We start from the raw sequence: 22,444 nt of genomic DNA on the forward strand, positions 1-22,444 counted from the left end.
AGATATTTCTTAAGACAACATAAAAATGTCAAAAGAAAATATTGTGCAAGAGAAAAACCAAATAGTATTTTTTAGTACACACTTAGATCTGAATCCCCCGTAACCATTCTGTATTTGAACTGAAATTTCAGGGTATAATATTATTTACATATTTAAGGAATCATTGGGTATTTAAGTCATCGTTTCAAGCAACTATTTAATTTTTTTAAGTTCCTAATTTGAAATGTCATGCCCAAGTTCTGATTTCACTGCATCCTCTAAAAGGTGATTTACTGTAGAAAAGAAATGGGGGATCGGGTGAGCTGCCATCTGTGTGGGCAGCATAGCTTTTGACCTGGGGAGGAGGGTCAGGTCGGTCAGCAGTGTCAGGGTCAGGTCGGTCAGCAGTGAGCCGACCTCTCCCGACCTTTGGGCCGGGTCAGAGGGAGTCAGTCCTGGGAGTCCGTCTGCACCCACAGCGTGGTGTTTAAAGAAGGGCAGCGATCTAGCGTGCTGACTGATGTCCGCAGAGGTCACGGGGAGAAGTTCCAAACAGGCGGGCAGCCGGAAGCCAGGGCTGGGCGTTCCGCGTCCTAGGCCTCCCAGTCGATGCGGATGGGGCCGCCTGTCAGCGTCCGGCTCTGCAGACCGGTGTCCCCGCCGCGGGCCTCGCGCCGCGCTCTGCGGTGGCAGCCCTGGGCGCAGCGGGAGCGCTCCTCCAGCCGGCCGCACACCAGCACCCGGCAGTGCAGGAACACTTCCTGGGAGGGCCGCAAGGAACAGAAACAGGGGTCACAGCGATCGCCAGACACCGCACCGAATGTGTCCTGTACGTGATCTCCTGTCCTCTAAACAACAACCCTTTGAGGCAGATGTTACCATGACCCTTTCACAGACGAGGAAACGGAGAGAGAGGGTCGGGAATCTGCCCAAATCCACACACTTAGTCCTGCGGCGGACACACAGAGTCCTCGGGAGATTGAAAACACCGCATGCATAGTCGATGCGCTTGCGTAGGGCCAGGGGAGACCTTGGTGAGGGCAACACCTGACAACCTCAACATCTGCATTCCTCGCATCAGAGTGAGGAATGGCATCAGCTCCCAGGCGCTGCTGTAAGGCTGGTCCTTTCTCCCAGCTTCCTCCTGCAAGTGACTTCCAAGCAGCCGCCTCGCTGAGGAGGGAGACCAGACCAGCCATCACAGCGGGCCCTCCGGGCGGTGATGTAGCTGGGAAGGACGTCAATGCACTTGTATGCAGCGTGGAAAAGATCATGGGTCTCTGAAACTTTCTGTTGAAATGTTTCAACAACTGTATTCAAACAAAAATCTCCCACCTTACCCTATTATAGAGAGCCGCTTATAACCTCTATGGCCATGCATGTACATATAAAAAACGTAGCATTTTCAACACGCATATACATTGTTATGACAAGTCTTTCCATGTCTCCCTTTCCTGTATTTCCATATTTCTATACCACTTCAATAACTACTTAACACTGTGCTAATTGGTATACTGCAGCCCTGTTTGTTAGTTTGGGGGCTTTTTTTTTTTTTCCACTTCCCTTATACAATGCTCTATAAACATATCCAACAAGTCTTGTTTTTCTTCTTTTACTTGCTTGTTTTTGAGAAATTGTCAGAATTGGAATTTTTAGGAAAAAGTACATGATTATTTTATGGTTATTATTAAATATTGTCAGGCAACTTTCCAGAAAGTGTACCAATTTATAAGGCCACTGTATACTTTTTATAATTTAGAGTATTGTGATTTATAATTTTTATACATTAACTAGAGGCCTGGTGCACAAAATTCATGCATGGGGGGGGGGGTGGTCCCCTCAGCCCAGCCTGCACCCTCTCTAATCTGGGACCCCTTGGGGGATGTCCGACTGACGGTTTAGGCCAGTTTAGGGGATTGGGCCTAAACTGGCAGTCGGACATCCCTCTCACAATTTGGGACCGCTGGCTCCTAACTGCTGGAGGGGGGATGTCCGACTGCCAGTTTAGGCCCAATCACCTAAACCAGCCTGATCACCCCCAACTGCTCCCCCTGCCAGCCTGGTTGCCCCATGCAGCCTGCTGTTCGGTTGTTACTATGAGGGCATCCTGACCAATTTGCATATTACCCTTTTATTAGTATAGATATGTATTCATAGAGTCTTATAATGGTTTTAATTGGCATTTTAAGTACCACTTTCACTGAATATTTCACTGTTTGTGTTTTCTGTGAATTTCCTGTGCATATTTTTTGCCATGTGACCACCACACAGGCTTTTTCACCCATACCTGCCTACAAGGATTTAAAATTGTGATCATCTAGTACTTTCTTTGAATAAACACAGCTATTTTATTGGGAGGGGCAGATAATTATGACATTCATGAAGGTGATAAGCTTCTAGATGGCCAGTTTTACAGCATTTTTCATAGAGGTAATGCAGATTATAACTGTGGCTCAAAGAATGTCACCAAGTTGGGATATTAAGAGGGAAGTGGGTTGGAGGGTGAGGTTCACTTACCTTGTGGTCTTTGCCCACAAACTTGAAGACAGGGACCTGGAAGTGCTTTGCTAGGTGATCCCGTGATGTGTACTGCTTCACTGAGTCATCTGAAACACAGCTGAAAGTAGGGCAGGGTGGCACGTAAGACTTGATTGCTTAAGCAGAGGTGGAAAATCAATCCAGGCCAGCGTGTTTGGTCCAAGGAGAGGGAAACTGGGTGGAGGAGGCTGGGCTGCACTCAAGCTTTTTGAGAATGAAGGAAAAAGGAAATTCCTTTCAGATCCAGCCCTGCTCATTAGCACTGTCTGTCCCATCTGTCATTCACTGTACCCACAAACTGGGCACAAGGACCTCCTGTTAAGTCAGTGTGTTGAAGTATTAGCAACAGCAACAGTATTTATTTCAAAGGTACCTTTTGTATTTTCATCCGTAATATGTTGCAGGAATTCTGCATTCCCATATTTTATTATTGGTTTGAGAAGGCCTTTCTTTAGATTTCATAAATATTTATGAATACCTAATAGATAGTCACCCCTGAAGGGAATTCAAGGGTAAGCCAACGCCAATTCATGCATCAAAGAGCTGCATAAAGATCCAGGTTTCTTAGAGAATAAATAACTGGTTCTACTGGGGAAAAGTCATTCGCTTCCAAATTGTTTTAATTCTTCTTCCCAAATTTAATATTAAGTTGTAGCTTGGCAGGGTTTTGGGCTTTGAATCTCAGATCTACTGCTTAAAGTGAACTCCTAGGCTCACCTCAGGGTTAGCTGGGGGAAAATAAGTATTATGGATTCTCCAGTTTACGAACCTTTTCTCCTTAAAGATGAAAGGCCAAGGGTCACACTTGTAGTATCTTTTCCATTATGAAGTCTAAATGAACTTTCTTTTTATAAGTACATTTTTCTTTTTATGGATACTTAATAGTTCCTGTCTACCAGGCCAGGGGAAAAGTGGGGAAAATCAGATAGAAAAGCCTGTGAAACTGGATGCCTGCTCCTTGTGCTAATAGGCCACTTTCTAGGAATTGCTAATTGCTCTTTCAGTGCAGTAAAAAGTCCAATAAAATTGTTTAAAAATAAGGCATCTAGACTTGTATTTCTATTACTATCTTATTCCTCTGAATTGAAGAGGACCTAAACGTATAATGAGTTTCTATTATTTCTTGTGTTAATTTTCATTTTTCTTAGGTGAAATTAATTTTTATCATCTTCTAATTATGTTCTATGATAAATTCTATTGCACATCTAATCTGTGCAATACACTCTGCTGGGTGCTGCAGAGGATATAAAGATGAATAATATGGTCTATGAAATCAAGAGCTTACAGTCCAATGTTTATTATAATAATGTAACAATATTAAAATGGCATTTTCACTAAGTGTTTCAGCATTTTCAAGTTTTCTTTATCTGAAAGTAGTAGGGGCTGAGAAATTGGGAATAAAAAAATAAAATAAAGGCACTGGCCAGGTAGCTCAGTTAGAGTATTGTCCTGATACATCAAGGTTACGGGTTCGATCCCTGGTCAAGGCACATACAAAAATCAACCAGTGAAGGCATAAATAAGTGGAACAACAAATCAGTGTTTCTCTCTCTCTGTCTCTCTCCCTTCCTCTCCCTCTCTAAAATCAATTATAAAAATAAAATAAAACAGCCCTGGCCGGTGTTCTTAGTGGTTAGAGCATCAGCCTGCCCACTGAAGGGTCACAAGTTTGAGTCCCAGTCAAGGGCACATTCCGGGTTGCAGGCTCACTCTCCACTCCTTGTTGGGGTGTGTGCAAGAGGCAACCAGTTGATGTGGCTCTCTCACGTTGATTTTTTTTTTTTCTCTCTCTCTCCCCTCTCTACCCCAACTCTCTTTGGAAAAAAAAAAAAAGCAATGGAAAAATATATATCCTCAGGTGAGGATTAACCAAAACAAAAAAACAAAAAACAAAAAAAATGAATTGAGATGTATTTACAGTGTAAATATACACTAGATTTACTTAGCAGTCTAAGTAAAATAATCACTAATATAGTTTTATTGATTAGATGCTGAAATGGTAATATTTTGGAGAAACTTGGTTGAATAAAATATACTATTAAATTTAAAAATAAATAAAAATACTACACTTTTTCTTTAAAAAAGAAAACGGGGCAGAAAGAGCTGTTTCTGGGTAACACATTGCAGACTAAGACCCAGGACAAATTCTGGCTCTTGATTTGGTGTTTACTGCGATTAGACAATGCTAGTCCTATCAGCTTTAAGTTCACGTGCTAAAAGAAAGGCCAATGATATATGACAATCCAAAGGAATCGATCATCCAAAAGTTGCCCAATATTTGGTTTTGGAATTCAGTAGATTTCTTTTTCTGGAGATTAACTTTCTAATTCTACTTTCCTAGTCTGGTATGAAATTATTTTTGCATTCTCAGAGCATATATCAACTCAAACTAGAGGGAGGTGAGTCGTGTGTTAAATATCAGGGGAAACCAGCCTCATTTAAATTTAAGCTGAGGACAATGAATCATCTAACAATTTATAAGTGTTACATTATGTTTATTTAAGGGCTCTGCACTATTATGATACTTATTCAAAGACTCATTAGACTTCATAGTTACAGAAAACAGACTGATTACTGTCAGAGAGGGGTGGAGGTTGGGGGGCTATGTGAGAAAGGTGAAGAAATTAAGCAAAAACAAAGAGAGACTCATGAACACAGACAGCAGTATGGTGATTGTCAGAGGGAAGGGGGTGTGGGAAGAGGTAGAAGAAGGCAAACGGGAGATAAATGGAGATGGGAAATATAATTTTTAAAAAATAACTCATTAGGCAAATATTCAGTGATCCTCACTATAGGCTAGGCCAGTGGTCGGCAAACTGCGGCTCGTGAGCCACATGCGGCTCTTTGGCCCCTTGGGTGTGGCTCTTCCACAAAATACCACGTGCGGGCGTGCATGTACAGTGCGATTGAAACTTCGTGGCCCATGCACAGAAGTCGGTTTTCGGCTCTCAAAAGAAATTTCAATCGTTGTACTGTTGATATTTGGCTCTGTTGGCTAATGAGTTTGCCGACCACTGGCTAGGCATTGAGGAGCAAGTAGAAGGAAGGATGGTTTCCAGTCAGGTTGGAAGGAATCCAGGAAGGCTTCTTGGAGGAAATAACCTTGCTGAATCTTGAAGGACCGGTAAAGATCACACAGGAAGAAAGAAGACAGAGGGAATAGCAGGCGCAGAGGCAGGAGGGTGTAAGGAAATAGAGTTTGGGACTTGCTCACAGTTCCCTTGGGCCTGAGCAGAAACTGGAGAAGGTAGAGGTCAGAGGGGAGGCACAGTGAGCCATGCTGAGAGCTGGGTTTTATTTTGAAGTGTTATCTCATGTGCCCCATTACTGTGTCCCACTACTGTACTGGAGATGGGACTGTTTGTCTGTTTACTAAATTGGCCCACACAGCTGTGTCTTTGAGTTCTTGCCTTCTACTTTTTAAGCATTTTAATTTCTTCCACAGCTTTCTTTTTTCTGCTTTGTATGCGCTGAGGGCTGGAAAATTAAGTAGCACAGCTTCTTAGAACTGTCTAAAATAAAAGATGTCCTTAACTGAGAGACTGAATAATGAATATATTAATAAACTTCACAAGCTTAATTGAGGTTGCAGATTACATGTTTTCCCAGTAAGTGAGGAATGATTATACATTTATTTTTGCAAAGGAAATATGAGGCAGAAGAGAACTCCTGATGTTAGAGAAATGCTCACTATTTTGATGGTAGTCATAGCTTCATGAATATATACAAACTGTACACTTTAAATATGTGTATTTATTGCATGCCAATAGTACTCGAATAAAACTGTAAAAAAAATTAAGAAGGAGCCAAAATCCACTCTTCTCCCAAAAGGAAATCAATTCCCTAATCTACATAGCATTGAGTATGTGACTAAAATAATAAATAAAAAAGGATACTTCTACTTTTCCTTTTAAAACTTTCTGGAGATCACTCTAAGATGGCAATAATTCCAAAAGACTGTGGATCCCTGTGAGACCTGTTACTGGCCACCCAAAGCAGCTCAGAATGACAAATTTCCATATTCTAAAAGCACGCTGAGAGACGCCAGGAATCTGAAGCCAGAAGCATTCCCTCTGGTGAACAGTTACATTTACCAACCAAAGGAAATCAAGAGCCAGTAAAAAGTTTTCAGCAGGGGTGTGACAATCTGTATGTTTTCCTTCTGACTGGCTACCCAGGGACCCTGGAGCCCAGAACTGAGAGTTAGGAGGCGGTGTTGTCAGGTGGCTGTATTAGCTGTCCCCTTGAAAGATAATGAGGGCTGGAATTAAGTCAGTAAGACTGGAATAGAGAGAATGAGGTTTGGGCTTTGTTATTATTATTTTAAAATATATTTTTATTGCCCTGACTGGTTTGGCTCAGCGGGTAGAGCATCGGCCTGCGGTCTGAAAGGTCCCAGGTTCGATTCCGGTCAAGGGCATGTACCTTGGTTGCGGGCACATCCCCAGTAGTGGGTGTGCAGGAGGCAGCTGATCGATGTTTCTCTCCCATCAATGTTTCTAACTCTCTGTCTCTCTCCCTTCCTCTCTGTAAAAAGTCAATGAAATATATTAAAAAAAAAAATATATATATATATTTATTGATTTCAGAGAGGAAGGGAGAGGGAGAGGGAGAGAGAGAAACATCAATGATGAGAGAGAAGCATTGATCAGCTGCCTCCTGCATGCCTCCTACTGGGGATCAAGCCTGCAACCTGGGCGTGTGACCTGACTGTGAATTGAACCATGATCACCTGGTTGACATGCAACCACTGAGCCACACCAGCTGGGCTTTTTATTTTTTATTTTTATTTTTTTTTAAGTTTCTCAGTTGATCCTAATGTGCATCAGGGATTGAAAGTCACTTAGCAAGAGATTGTTAGCAGCAGCGGTGAGAGATGTGGAGAAGCAAAAGCAAAGCAGATGTTTCGAAGAGTCTACTGGGCCAGGTAGTGAAGTGCACGGCAGGGGGCAGGCACACTTGCTTAGATCTTACGAGGCCATTTCCCTTTACGCTGCAGCTGCCGACCCTGCCTGAGATCGGCTACCTGACACGAGGACAAGGAAGACACTGGCGAGCTGCCACTCTGAGTGTGGGTGTCAGTGTGCACACTCTGGGAACGTGAGCAAAGGGCGTGCTAACTGCTGAGCTCCCAGTGACACCTTGAGACACACACGGCTCTCACTAGTAATCCAAGGAGCCTTAGGAAATGTGGAAGTCCCCTTTGTAAAAGCAAGCTAACAAAAGTACATTGGCTTGATCTTTCTTCTCCTAAAAGCTACCAACTACTTCTTCATTAAACAAGCGTCTTAGAAGAGGAGTCTACATTCGCTGCTTCCAGTTCCTCATCTTCTCGCACTTGTCAGCCCCCACCTGGCACTCATGTTCTGCCCTCTCGGAGCAGGTTAATCAATCCCACAGTTTCGACCACAAACAGGGGTGATTCTCTCTTTTTACCTCTGGTCCTGACCTTGTTCCTGGGTCTAACTGATATGCATTTCCCAATGCCCCCTGAACTTCTCTTCCTGTGCATCCTGCTGGCGTTTACAATTCAATATTGTTATTTAGAATTATCATACTCAATATTTTAACCTCAAATCTGCTTTTCTACTTATATCCTCTTGTCTTGATTAATGGCATGTAGGTGGTCATCTGAGCCAGATCCCTTGGAGTCATTTTTTACTCTCCTCTCCCTCACCAGTTTCCACCTCCAAAATGTCAATAAATGGTTTCTGAATTAATTAAGAGCTCGCCAGAGTGCCGAGTCATTCTGGGAAATGACCGAGTATACCTGTGCACTTACAGGTCGGATGTGAACTGGGAGTAATAATCGGTTTAAGCAGCATAATTACCCATCCCGGATAAGGTAGTACTTCAGGATCTCGTCGATCTTGGAAGTGGGGGTGGCAAAACAGCTCTCCACCAGGCTTTCCAAGCCGTTCACGTGCACCAGGGGCTCAATGCCGAAGTAGAGGGAGTCTCGAAGCTTGAGGGTGGGCAAAGCTTCCCGGTAAGGCTCGTCAAACTCGTGGTCCTTGAAGATCTCCAGAGTGAACGGGAAGATTCCGTGACTGCGGCCCATGATTTCCAGCGGGGCGTTTCGAAGGTTGGGAACGTACCCTTCAGAAATGGTGTACAGGCGCGGGAACTCGCAGGTCACGGGGATCAGCAGTTTGCTGGTCCGGATGATGATGTCCCCGCTGCTCCCCGGGGTCTGCTTGGGGAGACCTGTCACCAGGTTGCTGGCCACGATCTTGTCATTTACCACCTGAGTCAGGCCAGGGTGAAGAGAGGAAAGAGATTTTACATTCATTTCTACAGTTTCCGCCCCTCCTCTTAATCATAACAATCTCCAAACCTCAAAACACACTAGAAATTTGGTTGCTGAAGCCTGAAGCTTTTAAATAATTTTTTGCGTACTACTTCATGGTCAACCCACACATTCCTTTGGAATGTCACTCCTAAAATCTGAGCTATGCAGAATCAGCACATTCAAAGCTCGTATGTTTTCGGAGAGAGCAGCTTCTGAATGTTATTTTTTCTGTAATCCTAGGCCTGGTGATCCTGCTGCAGCACGACCTTATGCTGACCTCATCCGCACGCAGAACTTCAGCTGCTACATGATTTTCAGCTCTTTGTGTCCAGCCTCGTCTGGCGCCTCACGGGGCATTTCCAAGCTATTATGCACAGATAGAATAAACACAACTTGCCTAAAGCCGACCGCCTTCTCCTGGAACATCTCCTCCATAGCTCAGCCCAGGTCTTAGCGCTCTGATTTTTTTCTTAATCAGACTTTTAAAAAAACCTATTTGTTTAACTAAATGATGACAAGGGCCTCTGCACTGATCCCCAGGACCCGGGTCCTCTTTTTCCCCTCCTTCCTGCACACGTCTGATGTCATCATCACGACAGTGCCTGCTGAACCCCAAGTTCCCACCCTAGCGCACAAGGCAGATCTCTGGGAGCATCTCTCTTCCAGTTTTCTCCCCCAAAACGAATTCCTCGCCAGTCAGGCCCCAGTGCCCAGCACACACTTAGGGATTCCCGTCTCTGGGACTTGCTCATTTGTTTCCCATCTGAAATGCCCGTTCTGCTCTCCGCCTGTCAACCACGTATCAGCCACACTCATGCTTCCACCCCAGTTCAAGTCCTGCTTGCCTTGGCTGCTCCAGGGTCTGTCCCTCTCTGGCTTCCTACAGCCCCTCTCGCCTGGATCACTATCTCTTTTTTTAATATTTTGTGTGTATTGTCATCTCAATACTACTGTGTATCTTTCTAAAAATCAGGAATCTTTATTTCATATCCCTTAGACTCCCCAGCAGAGAGGTGTGCACAGATTCCTGGATGAAAGTGCAAACCTTTTGCCTCCACGTGGTTCAATACTTGGACTCATTGCTGCCTCATAAACGGACCACCATGTATATCAGTCGCTTTCTTCAAGAGAGACAATACCGGTGCTGATGCACTCAGGACATTGTCTACACATGTTGGAGATCAGGCAGTTTGAGAATAGAAATAGTAGAATTCGTTTTAACTTCCTATGCCCATGGTGCCAGGACCAAAGCACATGCGCAATAATAGATTTGTTAAATGAGTGGCATTAGATTTTTTGAAATCCATTCTTTCATATGGAAATATTTCCTCTCAGACAAGCCGTACCGCATACCTCTGTCAACTACCTCCCCAATGACCGGCTGTTGGTCATTCCCCAGTGTCCTCCAGGAGGAACCTACATCGACCACCGTGCCACACGTCTTGAGGGAGAAGAAGATGTTGATGTGGGTGCCATTGGACACTCCTCGGCAGGAGGTGTTGGTCAGGAAGAGCTCCAGACCGCCGACCAGGTCCCTGGGGACGTTCACTTCGATGGTGTTGGTCTTGCACAGCACGGGGACTGCGGCAGAAAGGGGCTGCTGTTAGAGCCGAGAACCCGCGCGAAGGCTTCTAGAAGGATTAATTTCACCATCATGCAGCTTCAGCTTTTTGTTCTCTCCTCAAGGAAATCTGTGAGGCTCTAAACAGGTTGGTGAATAAAACCAGGACTCCTAACTCCCAAAGCTGTGGTCAAATAATGCTCCTGAGTATATTATCCCCCAAATGAGGAACTAGTATGTTCAAGTTTCAATTCGACAGACATTTCAAAGTATGGCTAGCGTAACTCCATGAACTGAGACACCCGGAGGATTGACTTTTAGCACAAACACAATTTATTGGCAATTCAGAAAACGACTGCTTTGATACAGGCTTAAATTATATAATGGTACCGCTTTGACTTTACTGTTAATTACTGCTCCATAAAACAGGTAATAAAAGCAGTGTTAATGCACTTGGGGAGGAGTTCCAAATTGTCTTTGTTCAGTAAACCATAACCTGGCTATAAATTTCACTTTCACTGAATATAAAAAGGTTGCTTTTCCTCAGGGTTCCCATGTTCACTTCTTCCAATTCTACAAACACCCTAAAAGGAATAGGTATGGGTACTGTCTGGAAATATGTGAGGAAAAGATCAATATTTGAGGACATATCATAACAAATGGTATAGTAAAAAGAAATCAGAGATAGTTGCCCATTAAAAATTTGCTGGATGAATGAAATAATGTTATGGACAGAAATAACCAGATTCCCAGAAAACAGTTCTCAGAGGATTGTTGAGGCTTGTATTGTAAGTGCAGGGAGAAGAATCAGTTCTCTAGGGCTTCCAACTTAGTTTCACAGCCCAATAATCTGGTAGAAAATAGAAGAACTGCATTGATGTCTTACACTTCTAAATTGAGTATTCGTTTTATAATTAGTAACAGAAATTAGAGGGGGAAAAAAATCAAAGATGAAAAAGCAAAGGAAACCAAATGATCTGGAAATCCCATTTCTGGATATTCATCGAAAAGAATGAAAAGCAGGATCTCAAAAAGATATCTGCACGCCCACATCCATAGCAGCACCATTCACAATGGTCAAGAGGTAGAAGCAACCCGAATGTCCATGCATGAATGACTGAGTAAACAAATGTGGTATATCCATACAATGGGATAGCATCCAGCCTTATAAAGGAAGGAAATCCTGTCATATGCTGCACCATGGATGAGCCTTGTGGCCATTATGCTAAGTGACATAAGCCAGTCACAAAAAGACAAATACTCAAATACTGTACGCTGGGGGAGAGGGAAATGGGAAGTTATTAGTTATTTAATGGGTGTAGAGTTGCACATTTGCAAAGTGAACAAATTCTGGAGATGTGTTACACAACCATCTGACTATACTTAACACTACTGAACTATACACTTAAAATTGGTTTGGATGGTACATTTTATGTTATATATTTTCACCACACTTTTTAAAAAAGCAAAGTAAAATTGTTGTTGTTTTTTAATAATCTTTTCTTAGGTCTTTTCTCTTGTGAATGTTTCCAGAAGGAAGATGCAGGGACATACACTGCTGAAGGAGCTGACGTTCTGAAAGGTGAGAATCTTGACACATGTGGGTGAGGGAGGCAGGGAGATGGCGGGGGAGAGGAGGCATGAATCAGAGCAGAGGTCAAGCCCCTGCAAGTACTACCTTGGCAAGTGTGGTTGTCCTCAGACAGCACCAAGCCCCGGGGACATTCACACTGGTAGCCCTGCTCAGACACAAGGCAAGAATGGCTGCAGCCGCCATTGCTGTTGTGGCATCCTTCAATGTCTGCAATAAAAACCAAAAGAAAGGGGATAACCGTGGAGCCCTCCTTCCCCGAAATTCTGGTTCTTGAGATGGCACTTTGCATCGGGGCTTAACTTAACTCGTCACAGTATCACTGGGGCCTAACAGTCACTGAGAAGTGGGAAAGCCCACAACATACGTGTATTAAATGTTATAGCTACAAAGAGCAATCTTACAACATCCACAGCTCTACCCGCTTAAGCTGGTCATTTTGTAGAATGCCCTTCAACCTGAATTTGTCTGTATTTTAATGGTTACTATGTTTGGGGGAATGAAGACCCCAAAGTCATTTCTTAATTGCTGTAATATTTAGTTCGCTCAATTCAAAATTCTATGAGTATTATTGATGTAAAAGGAACAGAATAGAATTCGATTGGACCAGCTAGATGTATCCGAGTTCTTGCCAGTTGGTTGGATGCCCAGTCCTTCTGTTTCCCCATTGCTGCTGTAAACCACTTGCTATGCTACCTGCCTCTATTACCTTGCTACTCCCGGTGTGCTCCTAGGAGTCAAAGCATAGGTGTCACCTTGAAGTTAGTTATTTAGAATGGCAATATCTTGGCCCAATCCCAGACCTAAACCAGAATCTGCATTCTGACAAGAACCCAGGTGATTTGTGGGCACATTGAAGTTTGAGAAACACAGAATACCCAGTTTTATTTTCCAAATATGTGGCTCTTTACCTCTTGCAAAACGCAACTCCCTTCTGTGAAACCGTGGAGACAAAATTAACAGTGACGTCTATCTGCAAGCATCCTTGACGATGATGAACCCCTCTGTCATTCCCTTACACAGCCACACTGTTACTTCTGACACTGGGCAGTCTCATGAACAGCAGAGAATAAGCCAGTGGCCTGGGCTCTCGATTTCAATCCTTCTTACCCATTCTCACCTTCGCAAGTCTTGCCATCACTTCTTAGCACACGGCCAGCCCCACACTCACAGCGATATGAATTCTTGAGGTTTACACAGATCTCACTACAGCCACCATTGTTTTGCTCACATTCATTTTCATCTGTAGAAAAGACACACACCATTTACATGGTGCTGAGCAACTTAAACTCTCAGCCCCTTAGCAGAATCTCCACATCCTTTCAGTTCCTGATGATACACTTTCCACAGCCCAACCCCCTGGCTGAGATCCAGTCTAATCACTTCTATCAACCAGGACTCCTCAACCAAGTTATTTGTCCATCTGCCCCTTGCTGAAGCAGAAGGCACCTTGCCAATTCCCTCCTAAGGGCAAAGCTGTGGGGAAATAAGGTTCCTTTTGTCACCTACGTTCACCTATTTATTTGCATTGGTGAACCTCACTTTCTCCAATGAGCTCCTGAAGATTTGCCAAATAAATAAAAACTTATAAATCAAACCGTGTTTTAAAGGCATTAAAGGAATGTACATTGCAGGAGAAAACATCTGACAACATTTCTGAGGCAGTCTTCTGCCATACATGAGCGACTGCCTTCGAAATTTCTCTTAAATGTTGGAATAGTCTCCATTGTACTTCATGATGGTTAAGTCATTGGACGAATCTCATGGAAGAAGGGACTCTTGCCATTAAAAAAAAGGCACAACTGGCAATAAATGTCGACCCCCTTCCTTCTACAAACAAAAGAAAAGGAAACGTGGGAGCTAAATTTGTCATGGCTTGGACATAGGACCTAAGCCAGGGACCGGGGTTTAACACCCCCGAGGCGGCAGGAAGCATGGCCTTGGGCCTAGGGGAGGAGATGGGGGACCCTGGCAAAGGCATCCCCGTAATGAGTTGGGGAGAAGCACTTTGCTGCGAGGCCCAGGGAGGCAGTAAGGAAGCTCTCTGCCTGAAGCTCTAGGAGAGAAAAAGCCTCCAGAAACCGCGGGAGCCCAAGCCCAGTCCTGCCAGGGCTGACGTGTGAACTTACACTTCCCACATGGCGTGGGGATATTGCAGCCAGAAATGGATGTAAAATTTGGCCAGGACTGTGCAGTTTCTGTGACGCCTGACAGAGCATTTGAAAAACTGTTCTGCAGTAAAACTTCCCTAAACCGGGTGATAAGAATAGAATCTCCCCACCCCCTGCCCTGAAAACAACAACAATTACATCAGAAAAATGGTTTGCCATGAAATACTAACCATGAGGAAATAATTTCCTATAAGAGGGAGTTGGCAAGATAACAAACAAGGGGATTTGGATTGGAGATAAACAAAATGATCCAGAAAAATCCATAGTACGAGGTTTTAAAAAAATCACCAAACAGATAAAAGGAAGGATAGTTGCCCGGCTGGTGTGGCTCAGTGGTTGAGCGCCGACCCATGAACCAAGAGGTCCCTAGTTCAAGTCCTGGTCAGGGCACATGCCCAAGTTGCAGGGCTCGATCCCCAGTAGGGGGCGTGCAGGAGGCAGCCGAATGTTTCCATATATCCCTCTGCCTTCCTCTCTCTAAAAAATCAATAAAACATGTTTGTTTGTTGTTTTAAAAAAGAAAGAATAGCTTCTCCCCAACCAAAATAAGTGTGTAAAAGGATAAGACAGAATTGAGAAACAAACATGTTGAACTTAAAAACATAGCCAATGAGATGAGAACCTTCAGGGGGTGGTGAGAGGCACGGGCGGCCCTCCTGGAGGTGGCCACACCGGTGCTCAGGGCCGGCCTCTGTGGCAGGGCTGACCTGCTTACCTCAAGACTGATTGTTTTATGTGAAGGAGAAATGAGCTTCTACGTATTTAAGCCATTGTTATTTGGGGGCCTATTGTTATTTACAGCCTGACTTTGAACCTATGCCCAGCAATCCCACTTTTATGGGGTAAGGTATAATTTTTATGTTCATTTTAAGAACACACAAAGCTCTGCTACATATTGTTATGGGTACATATATGAATAATAAAAGCATAAAAGCAGGGACCAGAAGAACACGCACTAACTTCAAAACACTGACTCCCCCTGGAGGGTGAGAGAGAAAAATGGGATGGACTGAGATGACTTTACTTGTATCTGTAAAATTTTATTTAAAAAAAGAGAAAAACTTAACTATAGTCAAATCTGGGTGCATGAGTATCTGTTATATTATTTTCCTATACTCTTCTCTCTGCCTGAAAAAAATTACATAATTTAAACTAAGTAATAAAAACTATATTACACTGGGGCGATGGGGGCTTGCCCGGGGTGGGAATGGCTGGCGGGGGTGGGGGGGGGGCTGTCAATTGGGGGAAAAGGAGACATATGTAACACTTTAGACAATAAAAATAAATTTAAAAAAAAGAAAAAAAAAAAAAAGAAACAAGGAGACACAAAATGGGTCTCCTAGATGAGGAATGGCAGGGCCCCTGATGGTGATTACTGCACTGATTCCATATTGAGATCCCACATCGGGGTGGCGAGGGGGGGGGGGAGCAGGCAGAGATCAGATTGTGAAAGACTTTGTATGCCAGACATTTGAACATAATTTTGAAAATAGAAGGAGCCATGGAAGGTTCTAGAGCACAGGATTGCCATGTGTCATCTACAGTTAAGAAAAGAAATGCAAAGGTAGAAGCATTTGCATAGTCACTAATGTTAAACTATTAAAAATAAACATAGTTACTGATGGAAATTAAAGAAACAACTATATTACATTAAAGAAAAAAAAAACTAGGGGAAAATTGACATATGCACATAAACTTTGCCTCTAATTTCAGGGAATTCATGATCTCCCTGAAACTGATGGACAGACTCCAGGTAGGAACTGGGGTCTGTTCCCTAGGTACTGGTAGGCAAAGATGTCCAAGATAAATTGTTAAGCAAGAGACATGTATGATATTTGATCTTTGGTGTAAAAAAAGAGGGGCAATAAATTAACATCTATATTTGCATTTTTATACCTGCCTGAGAAAACCCTGGAAGCATGTAAGAAAATAATACAAGAGTTTACTTGGAATGAGGTGAGAAGGAAATGGGACAAATAGAGAGAGTTAGACATTTCACTGTATGCCTTTCATGCTATTTAATTTAGGAACTATCCTATATAATAAAAGGCTAATATGCAAATTGACCGAACAGCAGAATGACCGGTCGCTATGACGTGCACTGACCACCAGAGGGCAGACGCTCAACGCAGGAGCTGCCCCCTGGTGGTCAGTGTGCCAGAAGCTGGGCTCATGGCTGGCGAGCGCAGCGGCGGTGGCAAGAACCTCTCCCACCTCTGCAGAAGCGCTAAGGATGTCTGACTGCCGGCTTAGGCCCGCTCCCCACCATCAGTTCGACATCCCCTGAGGGTTCCTGGACTGTGAGAGGGCGCAGGCCGGGCTGAGGGACCCTCCCTCCCCCAAATACATGAATTTCATGCACTGGGCCTCTAGTTTAAATATATTACCTATTCAAAGTTATATTAAAATAAAGGCAAAAAAATGAATGAATTAGACTTATTGTGGTGATCACATCATAAAGTATATAAATGTTGAATCCTTACGTTGTATATATGAAAATAATATAATATTGTATGTCAATTATACTTAAAAACCATAAATAAGAGAAATGAAGGAACAAGTCCTGCCTTTAAATAAAAGCCAAGTATTTTCCAACAGATGTGTGTCTATGCATGTGTTGTGCGAGGGGTGAGGGGAAACTACAGGAATCATTGTCTCCTGCACCCCAAACATTTTGGCATTAAGTCACATAGTCAAAATGGACCTTGTAAGAGCGCTAACAACTGTTGTGGGAGGGCTAACATGCTCCATAGCATGGTCGATGGGGCTCATTTAGGAGACCGAAGAACAATAGCTTTTCTTAAATAAGCCATTTGTATGCCTTTCACTCTAATTCCCTAACCCATTCTAACCTGTTACTGTTCTTCTTGAGAAGGTGTGGGGCAGGCCTCCCCTTTCTCGCTAGACTTCCTTTTTTTTTTTTTTAAAAAAAAATATATTTCTTTATCGATTTCAGAGAGGAAGGAAGAGGGAGAGAGAGATAGAAACATCAATGATGAGAGAGAATCATTGATTGGCTGCCTCCTGCATGCCCCCTACTGGGGATTGAGTCTGCAACCCAGGTATGTGCCCTTGGCCGGAATCGAACCTGGGACCCTTCAGTCTATAGGCCAACGCTCTATCCACTGAGCCAAACTGGGTAGGGCTAACTAGACTTCTTTTAAGTCCATTTGAGTCTGAATACAAAAAGATTCATAACATTAAAGGGAAAAGAAAGGATCTCCAGTCTTGGGTTTTTCAACTTTATTTTCTTCCAGTTATAGACAACAAAGCATATACAATTAAACAACTCTGGATTTCCCACAAGTAATCTGACTCCTCTTTCTTGCTACTCAGAGAAACCAAAAGTATATTAATGAAGCTGTAGGAGTCTGTCCTTAGATAATTGTAAACCAAAGCTACCCAATAGAAATACAAAGCAAGCTACACAAGTAAATAAAATCTTTCTTGTAGTTATATTTAAACATTTCTTAAAAGAAAACGGTAAAATTAATTTCAATAAATACTTCATTTAATCCAATATGTTCGTAATGCTTCACCTCAATATATAATCAATATTTAAATTATTGAGATATCTTACACTTCTTAAACTAGTCTTCGAAATCCAGTGTATATTTTATACTTATAGCCTGTCTCAATTTGGATGCTAAATTTTCATGAGAAATACTTGATCTGTATAGAGTCATAAAATTTACAGTTGGTTACTCAAGTTATTCCAAATATTTTCAGTTTTTCAATGACTGAATCAAGTATCAGTTTTTAAATTAAAATTAAATAAAATTAAAATTCCGTTTTTTAGTCACTCTATTTCAAGAGCTCCATAACCACCCATAGCCAGGGACTCCTGTATTGCACAGAACGATTCTAGACTACACCTAAACGTGGCATAAATCTGTCTTAAAGCTTTAGTTATGAGCTACAAGGGCAGTGTTCTGAGCCACAGCCAGGGAAAAACGATGGAGGTCTGAGTCAGGAAGAGTTTTTGATTTGTCCCTTTGATCTTTAAATAGCCTGTTTCTACTTCAACATTAGTTTCTTACCAAAGCATGTCTGCCTGTCGGGGCCCAGCACGGTCCCTGGAGCACACCTGCACTCGCTGGTATCCAAGCAGCTGCCGTGGCAGTCCTCATCGCAGATGTCATAAAAATCTATGGGAGGATAAAGATGACCTTTAGTGATGGGCTAGGACCAGAGGACCCTCATTCCTGAGTTCAATCATGGGATACTAGCTTCTAGCCAACATCCAGAGAACCCTCATTGTTCAGGGATCGCATAAACCCAATGGAAAGACATACCACCCAGGAACATCTTTTGTCATTTTGATCAATGATTCCCAACTTCAGATCCACAGGCCCTTGGTTGGCCATAGATTCTGCAAATCTAATACCTCACAAATAAGAGCTATGGGTTAAATAAACATGATCTCATGTCACATAACCCACGGACACAGACAATAGTGGGGTGAAGGCCTGGAGAGGGGACAGGAGTGAGGAGGAGGGAGTCAATGGGGGGAAAAAGGGACATTTGTAATATTTTCAATAATAAAGATAAATTTAAGAAATAAACATTATCTTCTACTTTTCTATATGCTCTATTTTTAAAATATATGTAATTGAGGGGACTGAGAAAACAAAAATTTATTTAAAAGTATTACTGACCTAAAGTAGCTTCTTCCCATATAATTTAAAAAAAAAAATCAATGGATACTAAGCACAATGCTATCACATGAATGTCTAATATATATTTTAAAAAGGGATTCTCCATACTCAAAAATGTTGGAAATCTTCTACTTAGATATCCTAAATCAACATTTCATTTTCTAATGACTTGTTCAAAAGGAGTGAAGACAAAATAAAGCAGAAATGATCAAAGGCATAGCTCCTTTCCCTTTCTATTGCCCAGGAATTTTTCAGAAATTTAAGAAGAGAACTCAGAAATCACAACCTGGAGGTATATGTGGCCCTATATCCGTGTTATTCGGACTCTGAGATACTACCATAACTGAATTTCCTATGGCACTTTTCTCCTTGATGCCTTGTGGGGGAGGATAAAGAGCACAGAGAAGGTACTCACGGCCACAGTAGACATGAAAGCAGACACTGGGCTTGGTCAGACGATACACGTAGTAGCCTCCAGGGCAAGCCTTGACCTCCACCGTGGTGTTCCAGAGGCAGCAGTTCCTATTGAAGCTCGCACAGGCCTGGCGTTGCACGATGCCATCATCTTCTAGGGGGTGGCTGCCATTGAGCCAGACAGGTGCGTGGGTTCCACAGTGGTTTTCTGGTATGCAAAAGGTGGGCATGGCATCCCCCGCCATGCCCGTGAAGCGGTACCACTCCCCGTCCACATGGTTGTCACATAGAGGTGGACCTTGAGATTCATCCAGTTGGTGGTCAGTGTTCCTCCAGGGCTCATTCAGACTGATGTAAGCAGAACAAGGATCTAGGGCTGGGAAGGAAAGGGACACCTCAGAGGCACCTTGTGATATTTCAGATCCCAGAGACAACATCCTGGGCCCACCTTCTTGGTCTTGCATTTTGGCTTTCTGGGGTTCAGAAAGAAATAATATAAAGTTCCAGAAAAGTAGCTGTTTAAGATTCCCCAAGCTGACTTACACATGTTTCACAAATGCCTTTTATGAAATTATTTCAAATCTATCTAAGGTTCAGTGTTAGCATTGGGCTAAATTTTTCATCCATGGTAATCAATTGATGGAAAGAGAGTTGCTCAGAACCAGGGAGGTTAGGGTTGCAGTCTCATTGAACTCTGCTCTGGTCAGACAATATTCTGTTCACACCTGGAGGCTATACTTTATGGAAGTAATGGACAAACTTGGCATCCAGAGGAAGGTGACCAGACTTAGAAGGAAGTCTAAAATTATTTACTGGGGAAGAAGCTGAGAACTATAGTTTGGAGAAAAGAAGACTGAAAAATATGCATATCACTTTTCAAACATCTGGATTGGGCTTGTGGAAGAGGAATTAGGTATTCTGTTACAAAAACAAGAACAAATTGTTATGGGGAAGCACATTTCGTTCAGTTACCCAGTAATGGAGAGGAATGGATGAGTCTTTGGAAAATTTAAAAAATATTTGGATGGTCATTTGTAGGCAAGATTATAGATGGAATTTTGCACTAGGGGGGAAGCTTGACTTGATAACGAATATGTAAAACTCATTCCACTGAAAAGGCCTCTGGCACATGTCAGCTGCTTTGAAATATACAGATTACTGGCAAGTAGTTCCCTAAGATAGTTTCAAAGTGAATATATTCCATCAGCTTATTGAAAATATTGTAAACTTTATATATTCACAGTTAGCCATGGCATCACTGTGGATAATAGAGTTTTCAAGCATGCATTTTTAGCACATGGACAAATATCTCATCAAAAACATTTTAATGACTGAAGACATCAATATCCCCAATATTCTCACTGCTTCCCTCAATTTCAGAGAAACATTGAATTAATGTTGGCAAATTATCTGTATGAACCTATAATACCCAGGAGTTCTAGAAAGGAGACGAGCCATAGAGTCCTGTCCTTTTTAACGCATGTCAGGCTGACTTAACTGATATTGTAGGCAGGGAATTCACATGACGGCTGATACATTTTGTGGGCAGGAATTTCAGCTTTAGCAAACAATGCACAATAATTAAATGCAAATGGACCAGGATCATAAAATCTAAGTTGTCTAGAAAATAGTTTGGATTTTCCCAGCCTACATTTCAAACTCAAGCTTACTCTCTAAACTTCACCCGTATAGAGAGGAGCGTGTAGCTTAGTGCTAATGCCCAACGAGCATATGACAGTTTGGGACAGGAAGAAAGCAGGATATTGCACTTTCTGGAAGTAACACGTTTGCAGAGTTGCACATGGCAGGGCAACCGTCTCCTTCACAAGGTCCCTGCGGTTCCCCACGTGGGCCCCAGCTTATCGTTTGCTGTCCCTTCAGGGGAAGACGTGTCCTCATACAGACTCTCTCCTCTCAAGAGGGGGAAATCCCGTCATCGGCTCTCCCAGCTGCGGGTTTTCAGGGAAATTTCACAGATGACCATAAATTCATAGAAATATTTGGTTCATCTCCTTGGCTCTAATTTTATAAGACATGGTTAGGTACTCAACTTGTAATGGCTTTTACAGAAATTCCTAAACTTCCCTCAGTAACTATTTCAGGAATTATAAAGTTTTTCCTTAAATTCAACTGTCATTTATTGTGCTGTTTGTTAAAAATTCAGTTTCTCTCCTGTTGTAGGGGAGCTATGGCACAAACAGGAAAAGTTTTCCTACTGTGTCCTTTAAAATAAATACATGATATATTTTAAAAAGTTACCCACCCAATGTTTCTAACATTAAATATACACATTCCCCTTTTCATCTCCAACCCCTTTTAAGGCAGCACTTCAATCCTTTAATAATCCGTCAATTCCTGTTTTCAGTCTCTCATCGTGGAGCACAGAGCCTGGTACGATGCATATGGCACCCTAAATTGTGGATAGAGACCCTCCTCAAAGGGAAGCGCTGCAGAAAGAACAGCCCTGTGGTTTCCTTTCAAATGTCCAGTCGGGAGCACCCTTCCCCGCCCTCTCGCCTGCCAGCCGCCCTGCCGGCCACCCCTCTGGGGTCCCCACTCTGGGGCCAAGGGATGGCTGTGCACCCCCAGGGTTGGCACCTCGAGGTGACCCAGCGCTGAGAGATAATGTCAACGTCCCGCCCTTCGTTCCAAGGTTTGCAGAGCCAGAACCCTGACGTCCCCCTCATCCCTCCCCATCCCTCCCATCAGGCTCAGTGCCGGAGCCCCGCTCTCCTCCCTGCCTTCTCCTCACTCCCTGCCTCCTTCTTCCCTGCCAACCACGTGGCCTCCCTTTTCCCCACCTCCTCTCCTGTTCCTTCCCCACTTCTTTCCTCTCACTTCCCCTCTCCAACCAGGACAAGCATTCCCCGCCGTGTGTGTGTGTGTGTGTGTGTGTGTGTGTGTGTGTGTGTGTGTGTGTGTAGTAGAAGCCTGGGAAGGGGAAAGGTGTATGATTGGGAGGTGCAGGAGGTGTGTGTGTGTGTGTGTGTGTGTGTGTGTGTGTGTGTAGTAGAAGCCTGGGAAGGGGAAAGGTGTATGATTGGGAGGTGCAGGAGGTGTGTGTGTATGTGTGTGTGTGTGTGTGTGTGTGTGTAGTAGAAGCCTGGGAAGGGGAAAGGTGTATGATTGGGAGGTGCAGGAGGTGTGTGTGTATGTGTGTGTGTGTGTGTGTGTGTGTGTGTGTGTGTGTGTGTAGTAGAAGCCTGGGAAGGGAGAAGGTGTATGATTGGGAGGTGCAGG

At 43.2% G+C, this 22,444-nt stretch overlaps 1 protein-coding gene across 1 annotated transcript in view; it reads right to left on the reverse strand.

Moving 5' to 3' along the window:
* Nucleotides 1-572: 572 nt before the first annotated feature.
* Nucleotides 573-22,444, reverse strand: part of OIT3 (oncoprotein induced transcript 3) — a 26,855-nt gene continuing 4,983 nt past the window's right edge. Inside the window, exons 2-9 of the mRNA XM_008145397.3 lie at nucleotides 19,206-19,580; nucleotides 18,173-18,280; nucleotides 13,082-13,204; nucleotides 12,049-12,171; nucleotides 10,230-10,390; nucleotides 8,349-8,764; nucleotides 2,497-2,596; nucleotides 573-740 (exon numbers count right to left, since the gene is read on the reverse strand). Coding sequence (XP_008143619.2) covers nucleotides 573-740; nucleotides 2,497-2,596; nucleotides 8,349-8,764; nucleotides 10,230-10,390; nucleotides 12,049-12,171; nucleotides 13,082-13,204; nucleotides 18,173-18,280; nucleotides 19,206-19,580 — 1,574 coding nt within the window. The remainder of the gene's footprint in view (nucleotides 741-2,496; nucleotides 2,597-8,348; nucleotides 8,765-10,229; nucleotides 10,391-12,048; nucleotides 12,172-13,081; nucleotides 13,205-18,172; nucleotides 18,281-19,205; nucleotides 19,581-22,444) is intronic.

The sequence above is a fragment of the Eptesicus fuscus genome, chromosome 17 (assembly GCF_027574615.1).
Source record: "Eptesicus fuscus isolate TK198812 chromosome 17, DD_ASM_mEF_20220401, whole genome shotgun sequence".
In the NCBI taxonomy this organism is placed as follows: domain Eukaryota; kingdom Metazoa; phylum Chordata; class Mammalia; order Chiroptera; family Vespertilionidae; genus Eptesicus; species Eptesicus fuscus.